The sequence below is a fragment of the Apis cerana genome, linkage group LG11 (genome assembly GCF_029169275.1).
Source record: "Apis cerana isolate GH-2021 linkage group LG11, AcerK_1.0, whole genome shotgun sequence".
Taxonomy (NCBI): domain Eukaryota; kingdom Metazoa; phylum Arthropoda; class Insecta; order Hymenoptera; family Apidae; genus Apis; species Apis cerana.
In genome coordinates, this window is record NC_083862.1 from 1,569,231 (window position 1) to 1,592,933 (window position 23,703).

A 23,703-nucleotide genomic window follows, 5' to 3' on the forward strand; every position below is an offset into this window, starting at 1 on the left:
TATTTGGCTCGCGGGGAGAAATTCTTGCGAATTTGCGGCAACGTTCCGTGTATCGCTTATTTGTCATCGGGGGAGTTCGTTTGGACGAATTTGAAGGGGAGGAGAAGGAGATGATTTGAAATGTGTCGCGAGGTTGAAAGTCTTGGGTATATTTTTCATTTATCGAAACAAAGAGGAGAAATTAGTAAAAATAAGAAAGAAGAATTGATAAAAATAAGGAGAAATTGATAAATTTGGGGAGGAAGGGATTTAAAAATAAAAATAGGGAGGAGGAGGAGTTTGTAAAAATAAGGAAGAAGAGGAATTAATAAAAATAAAGAAATTGGTAAAATTGATAAGAATAAAAAAAGAAAATAATAAAAGATAAGGAAGAGGAAGAATAAAAATAAAAAAGAAGTGATAAAATAAAAGGAGAACTGATAAAATTGATAAAAATAAAAAAAAAAGAAATAATAAAAAATAAGAAAGAGGAGGAATTGATAAAAATATGAAGGAGTTTGTAAAAATAAGTAAGTGGAAGAATTACTAAAAATAAAGAGAAGAAGGAACTGATAAAACTGATAAAAATAAAAGATAGGAGGAGGAGGAATTGATAAAAATAAAAATAAAGAGGAAGAATCGATAAATTTGGGAAGGAAGAGAAAAAATACAGAGAAGAAGGAGTTTGAAAATAAAGAAGAGGAATTAATAAAAATAAGGAAAAGAAATTGACAAAACATTTGATTATTTTTCTCATCGTTTTTTCCCCGGAAAAAGTGTAAAGTTTGAAGAGAAAAAATTTACACCCCGCATTTATTATTATTATCATTATTATTATTATATACAGGAAAAATAATAATTTCAAGGATTTCTATTCGAGCCAATATCGAATAATAAATTTCATCCGAAGGAGGCAAAGTAAGAGAGTAGAATCCAACGAGACGAGGCTAACCTAACCCGACAATACGAATATCCCCTCCGAATTTCAGCCAACTAAGACTCTATCGACTGTTCGGTTCGGTTTGCACGACGACAAGAAGACACTCGCACTCGTAAAACGCGTATAGACAAAATTTCGCCTCTCGAGTTTCACTCTCGGCCTCCATTGTCTTTTCCATCCCTCCCCCTCCTCCCATTTCTTTCCTTTTCCCTCTTATTCGCTGCTCGAGTTAAAAGAAAGAGAGAAAGAAGGCCGGCAACGACGAGACGTACGAAGAAACTGTTGACTAATTCGAGCGTGAGTGGTGGAGGCACGAGCTCGGTTGGGGAGGAAAGTTGAAATTCTAGAAGGCTGTTGGAGAGGTGGAGGGGCCCGAAAGGGGGCCCATGGGTCGATGCCACGGGAAGATGGCGCCACTATCTGCGACACCCTGCCTCGTTAAATCTCTCCCTTCTGATCCACTATCGACTTCCTGCTCCTACCTTCGACTTTCTCTACTTTTCCAAAAAGATTCGATCCAATCTTTTCCCATTACCAATTTGTCGAAAATGTGATAAAATATTTCGTAGAAATACTTACTACAGATTTACACGAAATATCACAAATTGCAGTGATTCGGCAATTTTTATTTTTAAAAATCTACCCGAGTAAAAGCGATTTATTCCTCGAAGAAAAGAAATTTCCGATTTCTCCGCCCCTCCCCGTGCACTTGTCAAGAGAACCGGTCCCCCGTCAGCGAGTTCGATCTGACTAATAGCCGTTTCCAAACGATAAACGCGGCGAGACTAATTCGAAGGGATGCCAACCGATTCCCGCGCTAATTACACCGCGACGGGCCACGTAATAATCTTTGGCCGAAAATATATTTCGCGCTTCGAGGAGCGCGTATATAAGAGGTGGGCAGGCACGATAAATGATGACCGGGAGGAGTGAATTCGAGGAGAGATCCTCGAACGGATAGCGAATTATAAGAACAAGGATTATGAAATCGTATTAAACAGTCACCATTTTGTCTAATTATTATTAGGAAACAATATTTCTCGTACGAGTTATCCTCTCGCTCGGAAAGATATGAACGAGTGAAATTGTTTCCCTTTAAATCAAATCGAATCTAATTAATTACACTTCTTCGTTCGAAGGAGAAATTTCAGAAGGAGATGGCAAGAGGGAGAGGAAGGACGGTTAATTTGTTGCCGAGAAGAGGAGGCCAGGGTTAAGGAAAAGGGAATGAGCCTGAGAAAATAACTAGAGATAATTACGCGCATAAATCAAAGTGTTAATATTAACGGGGGCGTATATATATATATATATTTATGTACACGAGAGAGAGAGAGAGATATCGGTAGATCATTCGTGGATACGCCTCCTTGTTAGCCGGGGTTTACTTAGGCCCGTTTGCGACGCTGCCAAGACGTGCGTTACGCCCGCTAATAGCCCACCGGTAACGAACTACCGTCCGCATTTTTCGACCACCTTTTTTCACAAGAGAATAATACGAACGACTCTTATCGATCATCCGAGTGGAGGCCCCCTCTGGAAACGAATTCCTCCGTATAGAGAGAGAGAGAATTTATCCGGAGGCAGATTGTTTCGAATTGGAAAAATTGGGAAAGAATGGAATTACTTTTTCTATCTGAAGAGTTAAGGGGGGAGCGGGACGGGCTCTCGAGCTTCGTTTGGAGGAACTGGAGGAACGCACAGTGGCGTCGAAACACTGCTCATAAGGCGCATCCTCGAGGTGGGCGGTCCCACACTCCTTAAATCAGCCCCGAGCCACGTTAAAGGATCGCTGGTGCTGCTGCTGCTGCGCGCAATCCTCCTCCTCGTGTTTATTTGTTTGCTTAGAGCGAGTAATTAGAATCCGATACAAATGGTTATTATTTATTGGAATATATATAGGGAGGGGGAGGGGCATACCTTGGCCCCTGATTGCCTCGCGTTAATAAACCGACCGATACCAGCTGATAAATACCCTCCCCTCCTCTTCTTTTCTTTACGATGTATATAACCGATGTGACGGCCTTGGCCAGCCTTTCCTCCTTCGCGTGCTCGCCGTTTTACAGAGATGAAATTCCCCCCCTGGTCAGGGACGGGCAAAATTTAATTTTAGTCCAAGTCGGTTCGATGTGATTTATCATCGTGTAATAATAATAATAATGATAATAATAATAGGCGGAAGTAAGAGTTGCTCGTTTTAAATACAATTTTCGATCTTTCGAAAAATCGGTCCGGTATATTCGATTTTTCTTTTCAAAAAGTAAGGGGAGGAGTATCATCCGGGAATGAAAAGTTGTTTCTTGCCAAATTTGTGTCTTTCACCACTCCTCAGCTCTTCGATTCCACGTGGAATCGTCGTTCAATTTAGGATTTGAAGAAACACGTCTTGGAACGATGGTGTGAAAAAAATCGAGGAGGAAGAGGGAGGATTTACCATCCTCGTCGAAGAAGGATTTTCCATATATTTATCGAAAAAAATTCGAGAAAGAGAGAGAGAGAGAGAAGATTTCCTGAGAGAGAGAGGAAGATAATTTCTTGTCGAAAAAGGATATCTTGGATTTTTCATATATTTATCGATGGTGTAAAATAACTCGAGAAAAAGAAGGAGAGAGGATTTTTCGTATAACAATAAATTAATTTTTAAAAATAATTATTAATATTCCATCTAATTTTAGGACATTTTGGATTTTCCATATATTTATCAATGGTGAAAATTCGAGAAAGAGAGAGAGGGATAATTTCTCGTCGAAGAAGGACATTTTGGATTTTCCATATATTTATGGATGGTGTAAAATAATTCGAGAAAAAGAAAGAGAGAGGATTTTTCGTATAACAATAAATTCATTTTTAAAAATAATTATTAATATTCCATCTAATTTTAGGACATTTTGGATTTTCTATATATTTATCAATGGTGAAAATTCGAGAGAGAGAGAGGGATAATTCCTCGTCGAAGAAGAACATCTTGGATTTTCCATATATTTATCAATGGTGAAAATTCAAGAGAGAGAGAGGGATAATTCCTCGAAGAAGGACATCTTGGAACGATTTTCCATATATCGATGGGGAAAAGAAATTCGACAAAGGGGGAGAGAAAGAGAGGAGAATTGGCCTGCGTTGATTACCCTCCCTGTTGATTTAATTACCAAAGAGGGGAGGGGAGTAATTGGAATGCCTACGTTCCACCCACAAACGACACCCTCGTGTCGTTTGCTTCGCTTTGTCTCCCGTCCCGGACCATATTGCATATTCATCGATGGATTAATATGTGGCTCCCTGGTCGAACCAACTGGGGGGACCTGGTATTGGATAAATTTTCCTTTTTATTTATATAGAAATGTAATTTCGTTACAGAGATACCGTCGTTGCGAATTTCTGTCTAATCCAATTTGAGAAAGAGCGTAAATTCTGAACGATGTTTCTCGTGGTTCGACGAATCACGAAGAATGCAATCTTAGAGGCACTTTTACGTAAATAACGACTCCATCGATTCTTATTTTTAAAAAGTGAACGAATTAATTACGATTAAAATTTTTCGTGCAACAGTAAATTCGTTTTTAAAAATAATTATTATTAATATTCCATATATTCCACAATTTTAGTATAATCGAAAATTATAGGGAGCTTTTAATAATGAACCAAGGAATGAGTAAATTGAAATCTTTACCAAAAACGATATCAATAAATAATGTTATTACGAGAAAGAATGGAGAGGAGAATAAGAAAAGAGATTCCAAATTTCTTAAAGCAACAGAATTTGCCAATTCTATTTATACGTATATTTTGTAAAATTTTTAATCGTATTACATATAAAATTAAAAAATGGAGAACCGTATCCCGTCGAATTTTCGTTCACGTCAATTCCTAATATCGATCATCACGATAAAAATTAAACAAGAAAACGTGGAAGAGAGAAGAATCGCGCGAAGAAGAAATTTCGTTTACATCAAATATAAATAAATCGAAGTGGCAGCCAGTAATTCGAGAATTTCAATATCGAAATCGACGATCGATCTTCTTAAAAAGGAGAAAGAACCAGCTCCGACTGGAAAAGGCGCGAGTGGATGAATCCCTGTGGAAAGTGGAGAGGAGGAAGGGGCTGCGTGCTGAATTCATTCCGCTGGACAAGCTTGCTCACCCCTCCCCGCCTCATCCCTCGGGATAAATTGGCCGAACCCGCGTGTTTGCGGATAACATCGCAGCGATATACCGCCTCCTATGCCCAACGTAACCGTACAACCCCCGCTCTCCCTCCCTTTTTGCTGGCTCCCCCGAAAATTGGCAACCTCCTCTCCCTCTCCCCGCCTTTTTCGCGTCCCTCTCCGCAAAAAAGCCCATCCCCCCTTTTCCTTCTCTCTTATCAATCAATTAATCCCTCTGTTGTTTTCAATTGCCCAGAAAAGGGGCGCGTTTCCTTCGCCGGGGAAAGGAGGACTTTTCGACTCGAGGAGGAGAGGAGAGTGTGCGTGTGTAAGGGTGATGGACAAGCGGTGATCCGTGCGCACGTATCGGCGGTTTGGTGTAACAGGGGCCGGCTGATTGCCACGGGGGCCCTTAGGATTTATCGACCTGTCAATGGCGGGGCGCGAAAACGGCGAATTTACAACGCCGCAGGTGTTAAGTTCCGCCGTGCGTGTAATAACGCGCCTGATCCCCGGGTATCCACGGTAAGCCACACCGTAATTATATTTCCGAAACGGCTACGAAAGCCTTTGTCGTTGTACGAGTATCGAAATACCTGGTCCTCTCTTTTAACTTTGAATTTCTTTCTTTGTCTGTTTGGTTATATGAGAAAGTGTAGTTTGTTTATTTTAGGGAGAATATGGCGTTTCTTCTAATTTATGATGGTTAATTTTGGGTGATACGAGGATTTGTTGGGGAAGGGAGGGGTGAGATAGAGATGAAGAAGAAGAAGAAGAAGAAGAAGAAGGTGAGAACGTACCTTGAGCCGGGTGAGGCGAGGTTCTTCGGCGGCCAATTTCGCCAAAGCCTGATAATCCCCTTGCGCCGCTCTGACCAACCACTCCCGTGACTTGCCGTCCAGTTGCTACTTGCCAAAGCAATAATTGGCTCAATTAACAGGGGTTGGCTCGCGATATCGAGCCAGCTCCAGGCCGATAACGGGGAAACACGGGCGGGACAAGGACGAATATGAGATGCGTGGCTCCGATTACGAGGGAGGGGAATTTTAATTAAGATCTCCGCGCGGAGATCCCGTTTATCCGGGGCGAAATGGGGGTAGAATAATCGGGGAGAAGGGGAGAGTTTTCTGAAAATTCTTCCACTCGAAAATATTGGTCTGAATTCGTTCGCTTTGTCATTTCGAGAATTCCGCTTCTCTTGTTTCTTTGATCGTTTTTTAGAAAATTTATCCTCTTTTTATTAATCCTCTAATCGTTAGAAAAATATCTCGATTCATATACGTCGAAGAATGTTCAATTTCGATCGAATTTCATTTCGAAAAATATTCTTTATTTATTCTACATTAATTTATCCCGCGATCTCCTTTTTATTATTTCTTTGATCGTTAGAAAAATATCTCGATTCATATTTCGAAGAATTTTGATCGAATTTCATTTCGAAAAATATTCTTTAATCGTTAGAAAAATACCGATATTTAGCCTATATTAATTTATCCCACAATCCCCTTTTTATTATTTCTTTGATCGTTAGAAAAATATCTCGATTCATATTTATGTCGAAAAATTTTCAATTTCGATCGAATTTCATTTCGAAAAATATTCTTTACTTATTCTATATTAATTTATCCCACAATCTTCTTTTTATTATTTCTTTAATCGTTAGAAAAATATCTCGATTCATATATCGAAGAATTTCCAATTTTGATCGAATTTCATTTCGAAAAATATTCTTTATTTATTCTACATTAATTTATCCCGCGATCTCCTTTTTATTATTTCTTTAATCGTTAGAAAAATATCTCGATTCATATATCGAAGAATTTTGATCGAATTTCATTTCGAAAAATATTCTTTAATCGTTAGAAAAATACCGATATTTATCCTATATTAATTTATCTCACAATCCCCTTTTTATTATTTCTTTAATCGTTAGAAAAATATCTCGATTCATACGTCGAAGAATTTTCAATTTCGATCGAATTTCATTTCGAAAAAATTTCTTTAATCGTTAGAAAAATATTTTAATCGTTAGAAAAATATCTCGATTCATATACGTCGAAGAATTTTCAATTTCGATCGAATTTCAATTCGAAAAATATTCTTTATTTATCCTATATTAATTTATCCCACAATCCCCTTTTTATTATTCTAATAATATTATTCAAATTCCCTAATCGTTAGAAAAATATTTGTGTCGAAGAATTTTCAATTTCGATCGAATTTCATTTCGAAAAATCCTCCCCTTATTATTCCTCACCGTTCCCATACCCAATCTAAATACCACATACATCGCGTATTGAACGGACAAATTTCACCCCCCTTCTCCCCCTTTCTCGCTTGACAAGAAAGCTGGCTCGACGATCAACTCTTCCCCCCAATGCACGATGAACTTACCGAGGCAACGGAAGCGCTGTCATCCTCGTCGGCGCCCTACGGAGAGAAGAAGAGAATCGGTCAGTCGGCTCGCTCGAATCGACGCTATGCGCTCGAGAAGGGAGAGAGAGAGAGGAGCGATCGCCGTGAACGGCAGAGGGAACCGGTCTTTGGCGCGCGATCGCTCTGTACGCGACCCTCTTCTCTCTCTCTCTCTCTCTCTCTCTTCTCGCCTTTATCCTCCTCGTTCCTCCCTCGAGGAGGAACGTCTCGGAAAGAGAGTCCTTTTTCCTTCCAAGGATGGGTAGGGAGGGTAGAAAATGCGTAAAAGCAGCGGGGGTCCGGTCATCGGATTGATATACGGGACCAATAATTGATTCTCTGACGCAAGGCCGCGGGTGGTTGGGCCAACTTACGCAACCGAAGCGCCCCCGCCGGCCTGCGCTTGGGTTAGGCTAGGTTAGGCTCTCTCGGCTCGAGCTCTAATTGAATGGATTTTTAGCTAGAAATTTCGGTAATCCGTTTTACAGTGAAATTATAATTCGTACGTGTCAAAAATTTTGTGTATCGTTTAATTCTTAATCTTGGTAATCTTTTTTTAACGTGTAAAAAGTGAAATTATATTCTTGACTCGACATTTTTTTAGTTTTTCAATTTTGCTAATAACGAAACTACCCTTGGAATTTGATCAGGCAGTCGATTTTAAAATTTGAGATTATTTTTAATTTAAAAAAAAAAAATCATGATAATCTACATAATACCAAGTTACATAAATACACGTTATCCTATTTACGATCTTTCGATTCCATTCGAGACGCACCCTCTCCATCTCAACCCCTTTCAATCTCCAACTGCTCGAAACGCGCGCGACCACACCTATGTCCACGAGGCATTCGCAAAAAAAAAAGAAAAAGAAAAAGAGAAAGAAAAGGAGCGGCTGATCCGAAGGAAGGAACGTTAAACGACTACTCATCCCTGTTAAACTGTTTGTATTTTCACTCGTCACGGCCTGCTCCGCGCGTTTCGAGGTGCTCACATCGACACTCCGTATCCGAATCGATCGTGACTCCTCTCGTAAATTACTCGGAGGCGAATTCGGCCGAGTCATCATTAACCGGCACCGATATATCTCTATCGATCGACACCGACTCGCGTGTCCTTAAGTGAAATCGTGATTTCAGAGAGAGAGAGGGGAAGCCCGACCGCGCAGACATTCCGCCCTTAATTTAATTTCATCCAATAATCCTGGATGCCCTCTAACGCAAATTCGATGATCCCTTTCCCCTTCGGAGATATATCGATTCCTTCGAATTTCACGTCAATTTCATCTTCCCTCGAACGGTGTTCCCCTTGAAAAACTTTATATAATCGTAGAAATACAATTGCAGCTTGTCGAGCTAAACCGAGCGCCTTCGATAAATAAATCTCCGTGAACGATCGTAATTGGCGAGCGTAGCGATTTCGATCGAGTCGAGAACCACTGACCCCCCGTCGCGTCAGGTGGTGCATCGAGCAACGTTCCCAGCTCTCTTTCCCTCTATCTCCCTCTCTCAGTTGTTCGAAGCTCGATGCAACGGTACACACGAGGAGGGAGGAGAGGGATAGTCTTTATTAACGGGAAGAGGACGTTATCCGGGATCGAATACTTTCAATAAGCGGTCGTTTATCGTCCGAATGATTTCGGTTGCTGTCACCTTTGCAACGTCACTTTTCGAGGAAGCGAGTTAAATTGAACGTAGGCGTGTACCGAATATAGATACAGATCAACCTTCCTATTATTAGTTCCTCGTTTACGTAACTCGAGCGGCAAGTGTAGATTACTTCCTTACCTTCGCGACAAATAAGTCGCGGTTGCATCGATATTTAAAAAGTTCGCTCCGCGTGTCGTACGTATGACGAGCGAAGCGATTCGAGTTACATCGAGTATCTTTATCGCTCGTTTCTCACGCGATCTACTATCATCAACGTGCAATTACATCGCATTATTATATATTCTGTAATGGTATTTGATTCCGAAGCGAGTTATAAATATAAAACTCGGAAGTTTTTCTTTCCAATAAACACCGTCGTAGCGCTCGGGTCGCGTAACGCTGACGAGTTTTTCGACCGAACGATAATCGCAACCGTTGGAAACGAGTCTATTTTTTTATCAGAAAATCAAATCGAGTAGGAAGAATAATAATATCCCGGATCGGATGAAAGAGACGAAAGAGAGAAAAAGATCATCTGACCCATTGTTTCTTAATATTTTAATCGAGATCGGAGGGGATTAATTAACGCAACGGCTTGGTTCGACTCCTCGGTCCGGGCCCCGTGGTTCGTTTAATCGATCGTAACACGGCGCCTGTCGGATGTGCACCGCTCGTCCCATGAATTTTCGTCGATTTCACGCTGCGCGTAGACGCCCCTCAGATATTATCTCCGGGCTAATTTCTTTACTCCTCGTTACTCGTATTAACCGTTTACCATTATGCCTCCCGATTTACGTTCCAACAGGAGGCATTTTAATTTCTTAAACGTTTCTCAAGTATATAAACGATTTCGATTCCTGTAGAGAGAGAGATTTGCGTTCTCTTTCCCGTCGAAAAACTAAAAACACGTGTCCTTTCAACGAGCACGGAGAAAGCTCTCTCGTCTCTCTCAAGGAGAAAAAGCGAGGAAAATTTAACCATGCGCTCCGCTCGATTTCGAAAACATTCCCTCCCTAATTAAATTAAATACTCCTCCCTTAATTTTGAAAATGCGAGCGAGGCCACGTGTCGACGCGATGAAAAGAAGACGAAGAGGAAAGGAGAAACGTTTTAATAAACGGACGTGCGCCACCCCCTCCGAGGGGGCGTATAAATACATTCGGTTGTTCCAACGCGTGGAAGAAGGCAGTGGAGGGGGGTGAGAGGTGGATACACGGATGGAGGAGGCCGAAACATGTTGCGGCACGAGCTGCCTCAAGAGCACCGCAGAATTAGCTTTATTATAACCTGGGGGCCATCCATACATGCCTAACAGAGAGCAGGAACATTTCGCAGGCCAATAAGCCGAATGCTGAACCAAACATTTTCGCGACCCGGCTCTCGCCCTCGAATTTTTATTAATTTTGTTCTTTCGAGATTGTATTTAAAAATTCATTTTTACCGATAATTTATTCCTGATAATTTTTAAAGTTCCTGATATTGGATAACAGTTTTTAAATTTTAATATAATTAGTCAGTTTTTGGTACCTCGATCGGAGATCCTATTTCGTTTCACGAATAATCGTAAATAAATTTGCATCGAAACGACTCAACGATAATTGTTCATTGACTTTACATTCGATAGAGAATTTCAATACAATTTCAATCCTCCCCTCCATTTTACACTTGTCTACCGTCATTCTCATTCCCTCTCAAAATTCTCCACCGAATTCTTCTACCGTTCTCCAATCTCAAAAAATCCATTCTCTCGCCCCTCTCCTCACGGAGGAAATTTTCTGACGGGGACGATCAGGGATCAGATCGATTATGCTGCGAAGCTGCGGATAACGTTGGACCTGATTTATTCCCCTAATGGGCACGGTTCGCGCATTCATTTCGTTTCGTGGCGGAGGGGGGGAGAGGGAGGCCGATTCCACGGTGCTTCCTCGTACTGGCGGTGACAGGAAAACTCTCGCCGGGATGATTCAGCGTTCCGTTTCGGCGACGCCTCCCCGACTCGGCCACCATAATGCCCTATACACCTATATACCACCTACCTAAACGCCATTCCCATCGCCCGTTATCGCCCGGGATCATAATCCAAGGTTTAACCCTCCCCCTGCCCGCCGGAATCGGACGAAATCGCGCCCAAGTGCGGACCGCTGTTTGAACGCGTCGCGCGGGGCGAGACGCGGCAACGCTGCATATATATATATATATACGTAGATATATAGGAGCAAAGTGGAAAGAATTTACTCGAATAATTTTTCGAGATTATTCATCGAATCTCCGTTGGGGATTAACGATCGTCGCTCGAGTCAAATATATATGTTTGCTCGATCGAATCGGGCGAGAAATTTGTTGGACAAGGGAGAGGACGATTACAACACGGGCGGAGAGAGAAATTCCGGATTATTGGCCGAGGCGTTGGGTGGTTGTGGTGGTAATTCATAACCGCGGGGGTAGGTAGCTCGTATTTCCGCGGACCGACGCGACGTCGAATTTGGTCCGGATGGAGAACATGGCGCATCGACGCGACCCGGCCACTCCCCCCCTCCTGCCGCGTCTCGCCTCCGTTGACAGGATTATATTCGTACGTGCGTCCCGTCGTGTTCCTCTGGAACTCTGCTGGTGGCCGCAATACGCGTCGCGCGATCATATTCCCGCCGACTAATAAATTTCGGCGCGGCCCGTGCGCTATCATCCGTACGAATGTCGTCGCTCGATCGCCCTCCTCCTCTCCACTGTGCAACGTCACACTGTTTCGAGGGCCGGCGATGCACGCGTTCACCTCGTCGACGTTAACGGTGGATCGAGCGTGGAACAAATTTTGATTTCGATTCTTTCTTCTGATCGAAATTCTAAGATTCTAGAATATTCAGGTCACGCGCATCGGTGAAAATAATTTTTCCGATCTGATTAAAATTTTGAAATTGTCGGTATTTAATATCGATTTAAAAAAAAAGAGAAAAAAGAAATTGAAAGATTCAGATTATGCGCATCGATCGTGGAAAAATTTTTTCGATTTTTTTTTTCTAGTAGATTTAAAAAAAAAAGAAATTGAAAGATTCCATGCGATTACGCACATCGATAGTGATCGATCTAATTAAAATTTTGATATTTAATGTCGATTAAAAAAAAAAAAAGAAATTGAAAAATTTCATATGCAAATCATGCGCATCGATCCTGGAAAAATTTTCTGGACTTTTTTCTCTAGTTGATTTAATTAAAATTCTAAAATTATCGGTATTTAATATCGATTTAAAAAAAAAGACAAGAAAAGATTCCATGCGATTACGCATATCGATAGTGATCGATCTAATTAAAATTCTAAAATTTTGATATTCAATATTAAAAAAAAAAAAAAGAAATTGAAAAATTCCATATTCAAATCATGCGCATCGATCTTGGAAAAATTTTCTGGACTTTTTTCTCTAGTTGATTTAATTAAAATTCTAAAATTATCGGTATTTAATATCGATTTAAAAAAAAAGAGAAAAAAGAAGAAGAAATTGAAAGATTCCTTCCGATTATGCGCATCGTGGAAAAATTTTTGTAATTTTTCTTCGATTACTGGAAGGGAGAATTTATTAAATTCATTATCGAGAAATCGAGATATAAATAAATAATTTAAACTGATATTTATTTCGTTTTATTTATACACGGCCGTATAATTTGACGGCTCTGCGTGTCAAAATTTTGGAATTTCTTCTTCTTTTTTTTTTAAAGATATTAAATATCGATAATTTTACGTAGAATTTAAATTAATTATGCGCGTACACGTGTTATTCCGTTTTTTGTCTGTAATTTCTCTCCGATTATTGGAAATTTAGGAATTTCATTATCGATATTGTTTCGAAAAGATAACGAATAGTTTAAAATGATATTTACGTAATTTTTTCATTTTCTTATTTATTATGATGATGTCTCTGTATTAAAATTTTTTTATTTTTTTAATCGAACATAATTTTACGTAGAATTAATTACGTGTTATTCCGTTTCTCGAGTTTCGATCGTGGAAAAAACTATTTTAAAATAAATAGTTTAAAACGACGATATTTACTTCCTTCTGTTATTTATACGATAATGCGTTAACAATTTTTTTAGGAATCTTTCAATTGTTATTCCTTGTTTTTCTTTTATTTTTTCCTTTCCTTAATTGAACACCGATAATTTTACGCGGAATTTATTCGATTAATTACGTATGCACGTACGTACGGTGTTATGTTTTCGAGTTTCGCCATCTTTTGGCCAATATAAATATTCATTTACCACGAAAATTAAAAATTTAGATAGACCTTTATCTCTTTGATGTTCTCTTGAAGCAAGCTTTTTTTTTTTTTTTATCGAGAGATTTAAATTTCGCAATTTAAACTTAACACCCGTTTCAATCGATTTAATCTAATCCAACTCAACATTTCCAACTATATATAATGTAAACACAGGAATAAAAATTTAATCGAATTTAATCGAAAACAACCTTTACCGAATAACCTTTAACCAATCTTCATTAAGAATTCACCCCCTCTCCCAAAATATCATCCCCTTTAAAACAAAATCCTCGACTCTACAGAATTTTCGTCGCTCGCAATTTTCAAAAAAAAGAAAAAAACCTGATCAGCTCAACCACCCCCATCCTCCCCCCATAATTTCATCTCCTAACGAGTTTATCGCATCCTCTTTAACGTTATTAACACGGGCTAACGAACTGGAAGTGCCGAGTCACAGGCGGGTTCCTCCGAATACTCCGCTACCCCCCCCCCTCCACGTGTGTGCCGTGCGCTGTGTGTACACGGTCAGGTGTTTGTAAGTGCGGGACGAGAGGCAGTGTTACGTGTATAAGGTGGGATAAAGGTATAGGTAGAGGAGGCTGGCCGCCTGTCTGCACGGCCCTGATACCCCAGTCTCTCGGCTAATTCCGAGGTGTAATCTGCGGGTACCATCTCAATGGATTAGCATATAGATAGCGAGGTGGGCCGTGAGCGTATATATATATATATATACACACATATATATATGTGTATATATATATATAGGCTACGTGGGGGGGAGGAGGACGTTGGCCACGTCCGTTTCGCTCTCCAAAGGACGTAAGGGGGTCAGTCGGCGGCGCGACACCCCCGCAATTGGCCAGAACGAACCCCCAAAGCGTGGCGGACATGGAACGTTTCGAGGGGAGGATAATCGATTAATCGGAAGAAATTTACTCGTTGCACTGTCTTTCGATCCTCTGCTATCTCAATTTCGATATTGAGATAATATGTTCGACAAACGTATATATATACAGTAAAATTTGTGATCGATCGAATTTCCTTTTCCATCTAAATTTTTTATCTTTACGAATTTTCAATCTCAATAAAATTGAATATATATATATATATGTATAGTAAAATTTAGGGAAAAGTGCGTGGAGGACGTTCGAATTGGGGAAGAGATGGCGGTTGACGGGAAGTGTGACCGGCACGAATGGCGGTTACGGAGGAGCGTAGCGTTATACGGGGATATTTGGCTGGAGGTGATTTCGGTCGCGAGGTAATTTGTGCTCACAGCGGGGCTGAGCAAACACGCGCGGCGGGGGTGCCTCGAAAAATTAAATAACTCGATGACTGGTCACATTCTCGGCCGGCCACGCGTGTACGAATACAGGCGTACGCGTACACACGGCGGAGGAAACCATTGAAACGAAGAAAGAAGGTCCGCGAAGGTAGGCCGCCTTCTATAGGCGGTTGAGTGACGTGGCTCGACGCTCGCGCTGTCTCTCTCTCTCGAGTCTTTTCTATTTTCTTCCGCCGCGCGTCGCTGTGCACGGCGATCGAGGACACGTCTATCCTTTTACAATTGTACGTACACGCTACGATTCAAATTCGTCCGTTCTGGCACAAGCGCAGTCTTGTCTCGTCTTTTTAATCGAAAAGTTAGAGAATTAAATAATTTAAATCTTTGAGCAACCATAATTTCTATCTTTCTATTTGTACATCTTATATCTTTTCCAATTCTTCTGTATATTACATTATACATAAATTTGATTCAAATCTTTCTCCAAATCGCTAATGGATACCGATGAAAGACTCTTGTCGAGTTTATTTATCTATCTATATATTTTATATCTTTTATAATTCTTCTTTATCGAATTACGTGTAATTCAAGTCATTAACAGATAATGATTAATGAAAGATCCTTGTCCAACATCTAATAATAATTTATCTAATACTTTGAACAATCTCCATCTCTTCGTATCTTTTATAATTCTTAATTGACTCGAATCATTCTCCAAATCATTAACAGGCAGTGACGAATCAATGAAACGTCTCTTCCTTTCAATTTCTATTCTCCAACATACATTTGAACACAACGTTGTACCATCCATCCAAGAAAATTGTAAGACACCAAACATATATATATATATATAAAACAATCTCAGGAGAGAACGATTAGATCGTACTACTGCACAGTTTGCACAGTTCACCCTGTACATCACCCCGGGGAGGAGTAAGCGAAGGCAAGGAGAGGCCTTCGAAAAGGGCCCGAAGAGCGACGAGCGCCGGCCTCCTGCGGACTTATGAATACAAATAGCCGCTCACTGCGCGACTCAGATTCCCGATAAGAGAGTGCACTCCCGGCTTACCACCGACTAGCATAAAGTACGAGCTTAGGCCCTTGTCCCGCCACCACCACCACCGCCGTTTAACGGCAGATTATCCTTGGAAAGATTCGCATCGGACACGATATCGTCCTTGTATCGGCGAGGAGGACGGACTCTGCGGAATTTCCCCTCCAGGATGACCCTTAAGGGTTGGTATCGGTTTCGGCCTCCTTGCGAAAGAGACGTTATTGGGCCCAGAGATTCGCTCAAATCGAGCGAAAAATATTTTTCTTCTCTACAAATAAAGATATCCATCGTTCCACTCATTATGGAAACTCGATCGCGCCTATTTCTCTGTTTATATATCAATGGAAAGTTCGAGAGAAATGAATCATTAGGATGACGAAACGACGAGTGCTACTTGACGAAAAAAGAACGCAGGAGAGAAAAGAATCGAGTATTCGGCCGGCCACGAGAATGCACTTCACAGAGCCGATAACAAATTACGCGTCTTCATCCATGTTCTGGCTTCGAAGCCAGGGAGGAATGCCATCGGTCGATCGGTCATTCCCCGGCCTCGTCCGGTCGATCAGCGAGAAGATACCTACGCTCCTGCCGCGCGCCTCACGATTGGAGACAGTATCTGGCTTTATCTGCGGCTAATGTCGTGTAAGAGCTGCGCCTCCTTCGATCCACTGACAACCATTTGTTCGGACACTGTTGGCCGCGCACCGCTCGGCCTCCTAACTCGAAAACTTTCTAATGAATTTACAATGTACGTCCCTTGCATGTCGAAATGTGAAAAAAATAAAGGGCGAATTACCATACGCACAGTCACGGAACGAGGCAAAGCAATTCCTTCTCTCTTTTTCTTTTCCTTCTTCCTCTTCGGGGGAGAGGAGACACGAAGAAGAATCTTTGTGAATCTTTGTTTCTTCGAAGTGGAAAAATATCGAATAGTTGTTTCGTATAAATTATTCTTTAATTAGGTTTCTAATGGTTCCTACGAATTCGTGTGAGATGAAGGTGAAACAGAGATCGAAACTCGACGGATCTCTGGAAAAGATTCCTGAAAATTTTCAACGTCTTTTAAAAATCTCTTAAAAATCTTAATTTTAATATAAGATCTCGCCAATTTGTCGCCCTGGAAAGGTGTCCCCTCCCGTAATGGGACCACCAACGAACGCGACCCGGAAGGGTGGAGGCTCGTTCACTATCGTGACAGTCACGATCAGTTTTTCGACGCACATCCCGGCTGTCACTACGGGGGACCGAACACCCGTGGATGGAGAGGAATCTGGTTAGTTACGCGATTCGGCACGGTTCTTCTTTCTCTTAATTTTTAACGATCAGGTCAGAGGGAAGTATATTATTGTAATAGAAAAAATATATTGATTAAATATCAAGAAGGCAGTATCGAAAAACTACTCGATCGTTCGGTTACGAGACACTTGAAATAACATTTCTTTACGAATTGATACGAATAAAATATTCAAAGTTAATCTCTATTAGCAGCGGGTAAGAAACAAAAATTAGAAACCGATTCTTAATCGAACGAGCGATCTCGGATGTTACGCAATGAATCGTCGAACAATGGCTTCACCTTTCGAGGACGCAAAGAATCCCGAACAAATTTAACGCTCGTGCGTGGACTACCGCCAATTTAAATGATAATAAGCGCGTATATATAAATATATATATATATATACAAGATTAACTCGTAACAGGGTAGTATAAACGTTAGGCTGCTTACGCATGGAGAACAGTAACGCGCTAACCGTTCTTGCGGACAGGCTTGTTTATATCGGTGTGGTGGGGACGAATTTGCTCGAGGAAATTGGGTCGTCATCGTCGCGTGCAGCCGGATACACGAGAGAAAATATAAGTGGAATAAAATTTGCTCGTTCTCGAGCGGGACGAGTTAGTCGAGCGTGATTAAAATTGAAATTTTTTCCCCCGATCGATTATACACGAGCGAATTACCGATAGACGGTAAAACAGAAACTTGATTAAAGGCAATTTTATTTTTAGCTCGAAAAATTTCGAGAAAATTTTATGTACCACCGTTTTGGTTCGATTACCGTGGATTATTATGGTACGTATATTTATAAATTATCCTCTAATAAACATCATTTAAATCGTTTATTCCAGTTTATCGTGGAATAATCGACGGTGAATAAAATATGGATTCCGATCGTTTCGCGTGGAAACGAGAGAGAGAGAGAGAGAGGGAGAGACGAGTTTCCCCGTGGAACGCGATCGTTTGTCACTCCACGGTTCGACTAGATCCGTTTAATTAAGAGAACAAGGCATAAACCGACTCGCATTTGCCAAGGTTCCACGGTATCTGTCCATCTGAGCCGCGCCAAGAACGAAACGACCATTAATAACGTCTCGTATTACCAAACAACGACCAAAATATTTCTACCTCGTGCCTCTACAATAACACTTTCCTTCGTCATTTCTAAGAAAACTTTTTCCTTCTTCTGCCACGACCGAACGCTCGAGAACAAGGTAAATAAATAAATAATAAAATGGTTGGCGAAGTACGAAATTCCCGATTCGATTGAAATTCACTTTCGTCGTAAATAAGTATAAACAAAATATTCCAAAATATTCGAAAGACTGCCTCGCTCCTTAACCAACTTCTTAAAAAGCAAGACACAGGGAGCAAAGGTCGAACAGTCTTGCTTTTGAAACTACGAAGGTAAGTTTCCCCTCCGGGGGTGTCTTGTCGGTGTTGTCGCGGATGGGATCATGCAAGCTGTGCTCCCTCCCTCTCTTCCTCGGCGGAACCTCTTTGCATATACATTCTGTAAGATTACTTTGCGCGGTTTACACCCAGGCCTTGCTCGTCCTTCGCAACGCGGCCCCCGAATTCGAGCTCTCGCTTCCTCGCTTCCTTGCCCACCTTGCAGGCAAACTACCCTGCCAAGAGTTTCGCCTAGAAGAGAGGCTCCCTAATGTATGCGGAACTATATATATATATAAGGGAGAGAGAAATTCCAAGTTCGGCGTGTTACCCACCTTTACGATGAGTATCCTTCCTATCCTCGTCTCTCAGTCACGGTTAGAAAAGGGGGTCGACGAGGAGAAGAAGGGAACACGCGTGATCCTAATTAGAACGCGTCCTCGTCGAGGTGTCGAAGTAAAAGCGGCTTTCTTGTTTCGAGGGAGTTGTTGGGGGGAGAGTCGCAATTGAAAAACGAACGAAGGTAAGATCCGTTCGAGGGGAGGGGGAAGAAGGAAAGGGGAGATTCTCGGGGAAATTCTCACGGATGTACACGGCTTAATAGTATTCTTTACCACCCACATTTTTTGGGAATTTACATAAAAACGAGCCGGGGCCATTTTGTACGGGGCCAGAGGTGACTACGAATAACCGCATTAACTTGGCCATCGTTTTAATATTTTTCGTTAACCGGAGGGAGGAAGATGAAATGAATTTCGAATATTCCGACGTCCGCTGCTCGTTTGAATGTATATCTCGTACACCGAAATAACGACGAACGCGTATTTTTAATAAGAAAACCGTCATCCATCTTTAATAATAAAAAAAAGAGAAAAATCGAACGAATTCGAATTCCCAGACCTCTCCCTAATCGGTCGCACGATCATTCGTCCCGTCGCGTATCAAACGGCGGCTGCATTCAATGAGCCATAACGAGGCGTTCGAGGAAAGCACGGCGGAAAATTACGTGAAACGTGTTGGCGACGCGGCACGCGACACAACGTTGGCCGAGGGGCTCATTAAGGATTCGAGGGGCGGAATACAGGCGGCCATGCCGCATGATAATTACAGCGAAAGAAAGCACCGGCCGAGAGAGGAGAGAGAGAAACAGCTCCCGAGAGATTACAGGATGTCCGGAGGTGAGAGGATTCCCCCGAAACCCTATCTCGACGACTAATAAAAATTAACAACCTCGAGGGCCGGCTCGAGGGAGGATTCGTGAAGAAGGATGCGATGAAAGACGGGCCGCCGCAAATAGATGATGACGGGTGAATAATAAATAATTATCGTTGGGGCCCACGCGCCACCCGTGAGCCCCTTTGCGGCTCGCGTAGAGCGCATATTCGGTTTCCGGTTTATAAGTTTACGTACGCGCTCCTTGGGAGGATGGACAATCTAGATATGGATAGGAATTGTAGGCCACCCAGGCTACGCGTCGGAGACTTTTACGCGATTATTTATAACGAGTTATGGGAAAATTAAGGAAACGCGTTGAAATTAATAAAAAGGAATTATCGAATAAAACGTATTGTCTTGGGGATCGATTCGAAAAAATACCACGTGGCCGATCCTTTTAATCGTCCGGCACGATAAACACATCGAAATAATGATGGAGGATCGAGTAAAGGACGAGCATTTGTGCGAGTGGTTCGTGGCGGAAAGGGATCCTCCCGCCCCCTCCGCGTACACCTTCCTCCACTTTTAATTTTCAGGCGCGGCTAATTATGATTTACGGCAACATCGACGCAACATCCTGATCGGTACGCGAGATACCGCCCGCAGGATATTCAAATGCGATGAATATTGCTCGCCGCGATAAACGGCGCACGAACAGCGACAGACGAGATGAGAAAAGGGAAGGGAAAGAGAGACGGAATGGCTGCGAGACGAGTGGAAGGGAGAGAGGCGACGCAGGGGCCGAGTGGAGGGGAGGCGCGCGTGTAAAGGATACGAGAAAAGGATTCTTAGTAGTCTATTCGGTATGCAAGATGAGCAGTCAGACTTGTACGCACCGCGTCCCTTCTTCGCGAAAGGGGAAGAGAAAAAGAAAGGATGCGTATCCTTGCGTGCGGATTATTCGATGTATCGAGAGCCGAGAGCATCGCAGCCTTTTCTCGCCGATAACTCAGTGTCAAAGAGTTCGAGGAGATGAGAGGTTATGATTTGAAAGAGAAACGTTTAAAAACACACCTTGTGTTATTAACCGATCTTATCTCTCGGGGGAAATAAAAGATACGTATTTATAACTGCTGCCGGTTCATACGTGTTCTCACATGAATTACACCCGCGTGAAGATCGTAGCCAGATAGCGCAAGCATTCTGTTAGAGCTTAAGTAATTTGTCGATATCTTATATGGGACGAGAGATGGGCAGGAGAATTAACCGTTGATGATTACGCCACTCGTACGTTTAATGACTAATTCAATGCTATTCGAGTCGAACACGCGAATAATTAACTGCGGACAATACGATTTATCGCATTAATAATGATACTATTTCGATATTCTTTCATCCGGGCTTCTACGTTTACATATTTACTCGTCATAACCTCAAAACTTGAAATTAAATAATACCGAAAATGGACAAAAGTAAGCGAAAGTTATCGTTAGAAACGATATTTCGTCGAATATGAATGATTGAAATAAACTGTGATATAATTTCATTATTAACAAGATTAATAATTCTAACCTCACTTCACCTTTTCGTCGATTGTAAAATTGAAGAATCTAAGCGCTTTTTAAAGAATTTTACCATTTTTATTTCGATATTTGAAATTACTCGCTTCACTAGTTTCAACGTATAACAACATATAACAAATAAAATAATGATAACGATCGAATAAAGAAATAAACTCGTTGTATCTCGTTTATATCTCGTAATCGCTCGTTATTTTTTTGCGAGCCATCGATTATCGACAGAGATTAGCCAGTTACTCGAGCGTGCCTTATATAGCGCAATGTATCGCGAAGCAACGATAGAATGCACGATTTGTTAGTCAATGAACCAAATAGCTACGAGGTAGTGGACGAACGGCGAGATAATTGTCTCCACTCCCGTGGTAAGACGGTGAGAATATTACGCTCCGGTGAACGCTCGTGATCGATCGATATAATCGTTTTAAAGGTTATGTATTAAAGAAGATTATCGATTACCTTGTCAGATCGCTTTTTAGTAGGTGTGATAGTGCCATTAGGCCTGCCTTGGAGATCGGTTTCGCTAGCCATCCGGTTGAAACGTTGCATCCGCTCGCGGAAGCTTAATTGCTCGGTTGAGCCCGGATTCGTCGCGACAGCCTCATCTTCCTGCATGTTTTAATATCTCGAAATGTCAAGTCTAAGAGGATAGCGACGCTACTACGTTCAGCTACTGATAAAAGCCGGAACGAACAAAGAGGTAGCGATAGAGCAACAAAGAGAGTGACAAGAAATCGTATGCGACATATATGGATATATAATACTCGACGCGAATAACACACACTGGGAAAGAGTGCTTATCTATGCCATTACTATCATGCTACGGTGCTAATTAAAGCGAGACGATATATGTATATATATATGGTGTTTAAAGCATGCCAAATGACTGTAAACGAATAAACGAAAGTGTTTTGGATATTAGGTTTAATCGTTCATGGATACGGATGTCATTATGCGCAGAATGTTAAGCTTTCGATACAGGATGAGGTACACGCCACTGTCGTGTGGCGCTGTGATCGGTAATATACTGCGTAAATGACATTTATTGTAACCATGAACACCTTTCTACATAACCAAACCATGTACAACGCAACACTATTGCTCAATAATACCAAAATTATCTAACCTCAATAATTACCCGATAAAGCGAAAACATGTTCAACCATTTTATCGTTTGCACACTTATTTACATATACGACCACAACCAGGATACTATAAACAACATAAGTACTACATAACGTGCGTATAAAAAAACGTGAAATTTTATCAAATTCTAATCGGAATGTAAAAAAAAATATTTTTTTAATCGTTATCTTCTTTCTTTTTCTTTTTTTTTTTTTCCACTCTTAATAAAATTCCACGTTTTCGTATTTTTATGTTTACATACATATTTAAAAAAGAAAAAGCTAACCTTGATAACTGCCTCCGATCCTCCCCTATTTCTGTCGACATTCTCCTTATTTTCCATCTTGACTTTATCTTGACTTTTACGACGCGGTGGCACAGGAGGCGAGGGTGTTGAAAATCCTGTCTCGACGCTTTCAACGCCATTTTTCCGCGCATTAATAGCGGCCTCTTCACGGTCAAAATTCGAACACGATTCTTCGCGGTTCGTATTATTGCTCGGAGGACTAAGAGGCGCGGGAGGTGGTGGTCGGTAAGGTGGCGGAACTCGTAAAGGAGAAAGCGGAGTTGATATATCAGGAGTATTTATGGGCGATGTAATTTGGTCCGAAATCCCCAGATCTATAGGAAGTTGACGATACTTCTTCTTGAGAACTAAATATTTCTCACCCTGCACAAATAATTCTTTTTGTAATATTTTTTGTTATATTTTTAGCGTACGATGAATACGTGGGAAATTTAAAAAAAATTTACAGAACGATATGCAGAGGTATTAAATATTCAAAGCACAGTATATATCACGATATATATCACGATGTATAAAAGATAAAATAAATAATAAATTTGTATAAACATTTAAAATTTAATGATAGCATACGCAATATGTGATGTATAATAAAACGGAGATTGAAAAAAATGAGAAAGAAAATTTTTCCCGGATAACATTGAGTTTTCTATTAGCCGCGCGAGACATTGAAAAAACCGGCAACGTCGCAAAACGCGCAACAAGTCGCTCCTGTCAAGGCGGAAGGAAATTGTTAGTCGATGACGTACCTCTTCGTTCTTTATAGTAGCCAGGGTGTTTACATATTCCTTGAACTGATTTCGTGCCTCGACTGTAACGTAAATTTAAACACTATTCACCAACTGTCCTTAAATTTAAAGTTGAATGTGAAAAGTATTAACGTCTATTCCGTGTTTACACACAGCATGCCGTGTAACGTTCGAGTCACACCTTGCGAAAGTAAGACACTCGTTCAACTACGTCGTAAATCGGATTTTCAACGTACCTCGCGTTTCTGAATCCGTCAAAAACTTCTTAAAGTGCTTCACTACATCGTGATTACGAGCAGTACCCCCATTTTCCAATAAATATTGACGAATTTCTTCGAGAGACAGTTCACTGGGCGTCGCCATCTTGTCACTACTGGCCGACGCTACAGCGCCGTCGTTTCCACTTTTCACCGTACT

The 23,703-nt window shown here is 41.2% G+C and overlaps 1 protein-coding gene across 4 annotated transcripts in view; it reads right to left on the reverse strand.

Moving 5' to 3' along the window:
- Nucleotides 1-23,682, reverse strand: part of LOC107998559 (ankyrin repeat domain-containing protein SOWAHB) — a 124,913-nt gene extending 101,231 nt beyond the window's left edge. For all 4 annotated transcript variants that reach the window (XM_062081306.1, XM_062081305.1, XM_062081308.1 and 1 more), the window contains exons 1-6: nt 23,523-23,682; nt 23,287-23,348; nt 22,520-22,903; nt 21,568-21,717; nt 7,453-7,488; nt 5,859-5,963 (exon numbers count right to left, since the gene is read on the reverse strand). In XM_062081306.1, the coding sequence (XP_061937290.1) occupies nt 5,859-5,963; nt 7,453-7,488; nt 21,568-21,717; nt 22,520-22,903; nt 23,287-23,348; nt 23,523-23,649 (864 nt within the window). In that variant the 5' untranslated portion in view covers nt 23,650-23,682. The remainder of the gene's footprint in view (nt 1-5,858; nt 5,964-7,452; nt 7,489-21,567; nt 21,718-22,519; nt 22,904-23,286; nt 23,349-23,522) is intronic.
- Nucleotides 23,683-23,703: the final 21 nt, after the last annotated feature.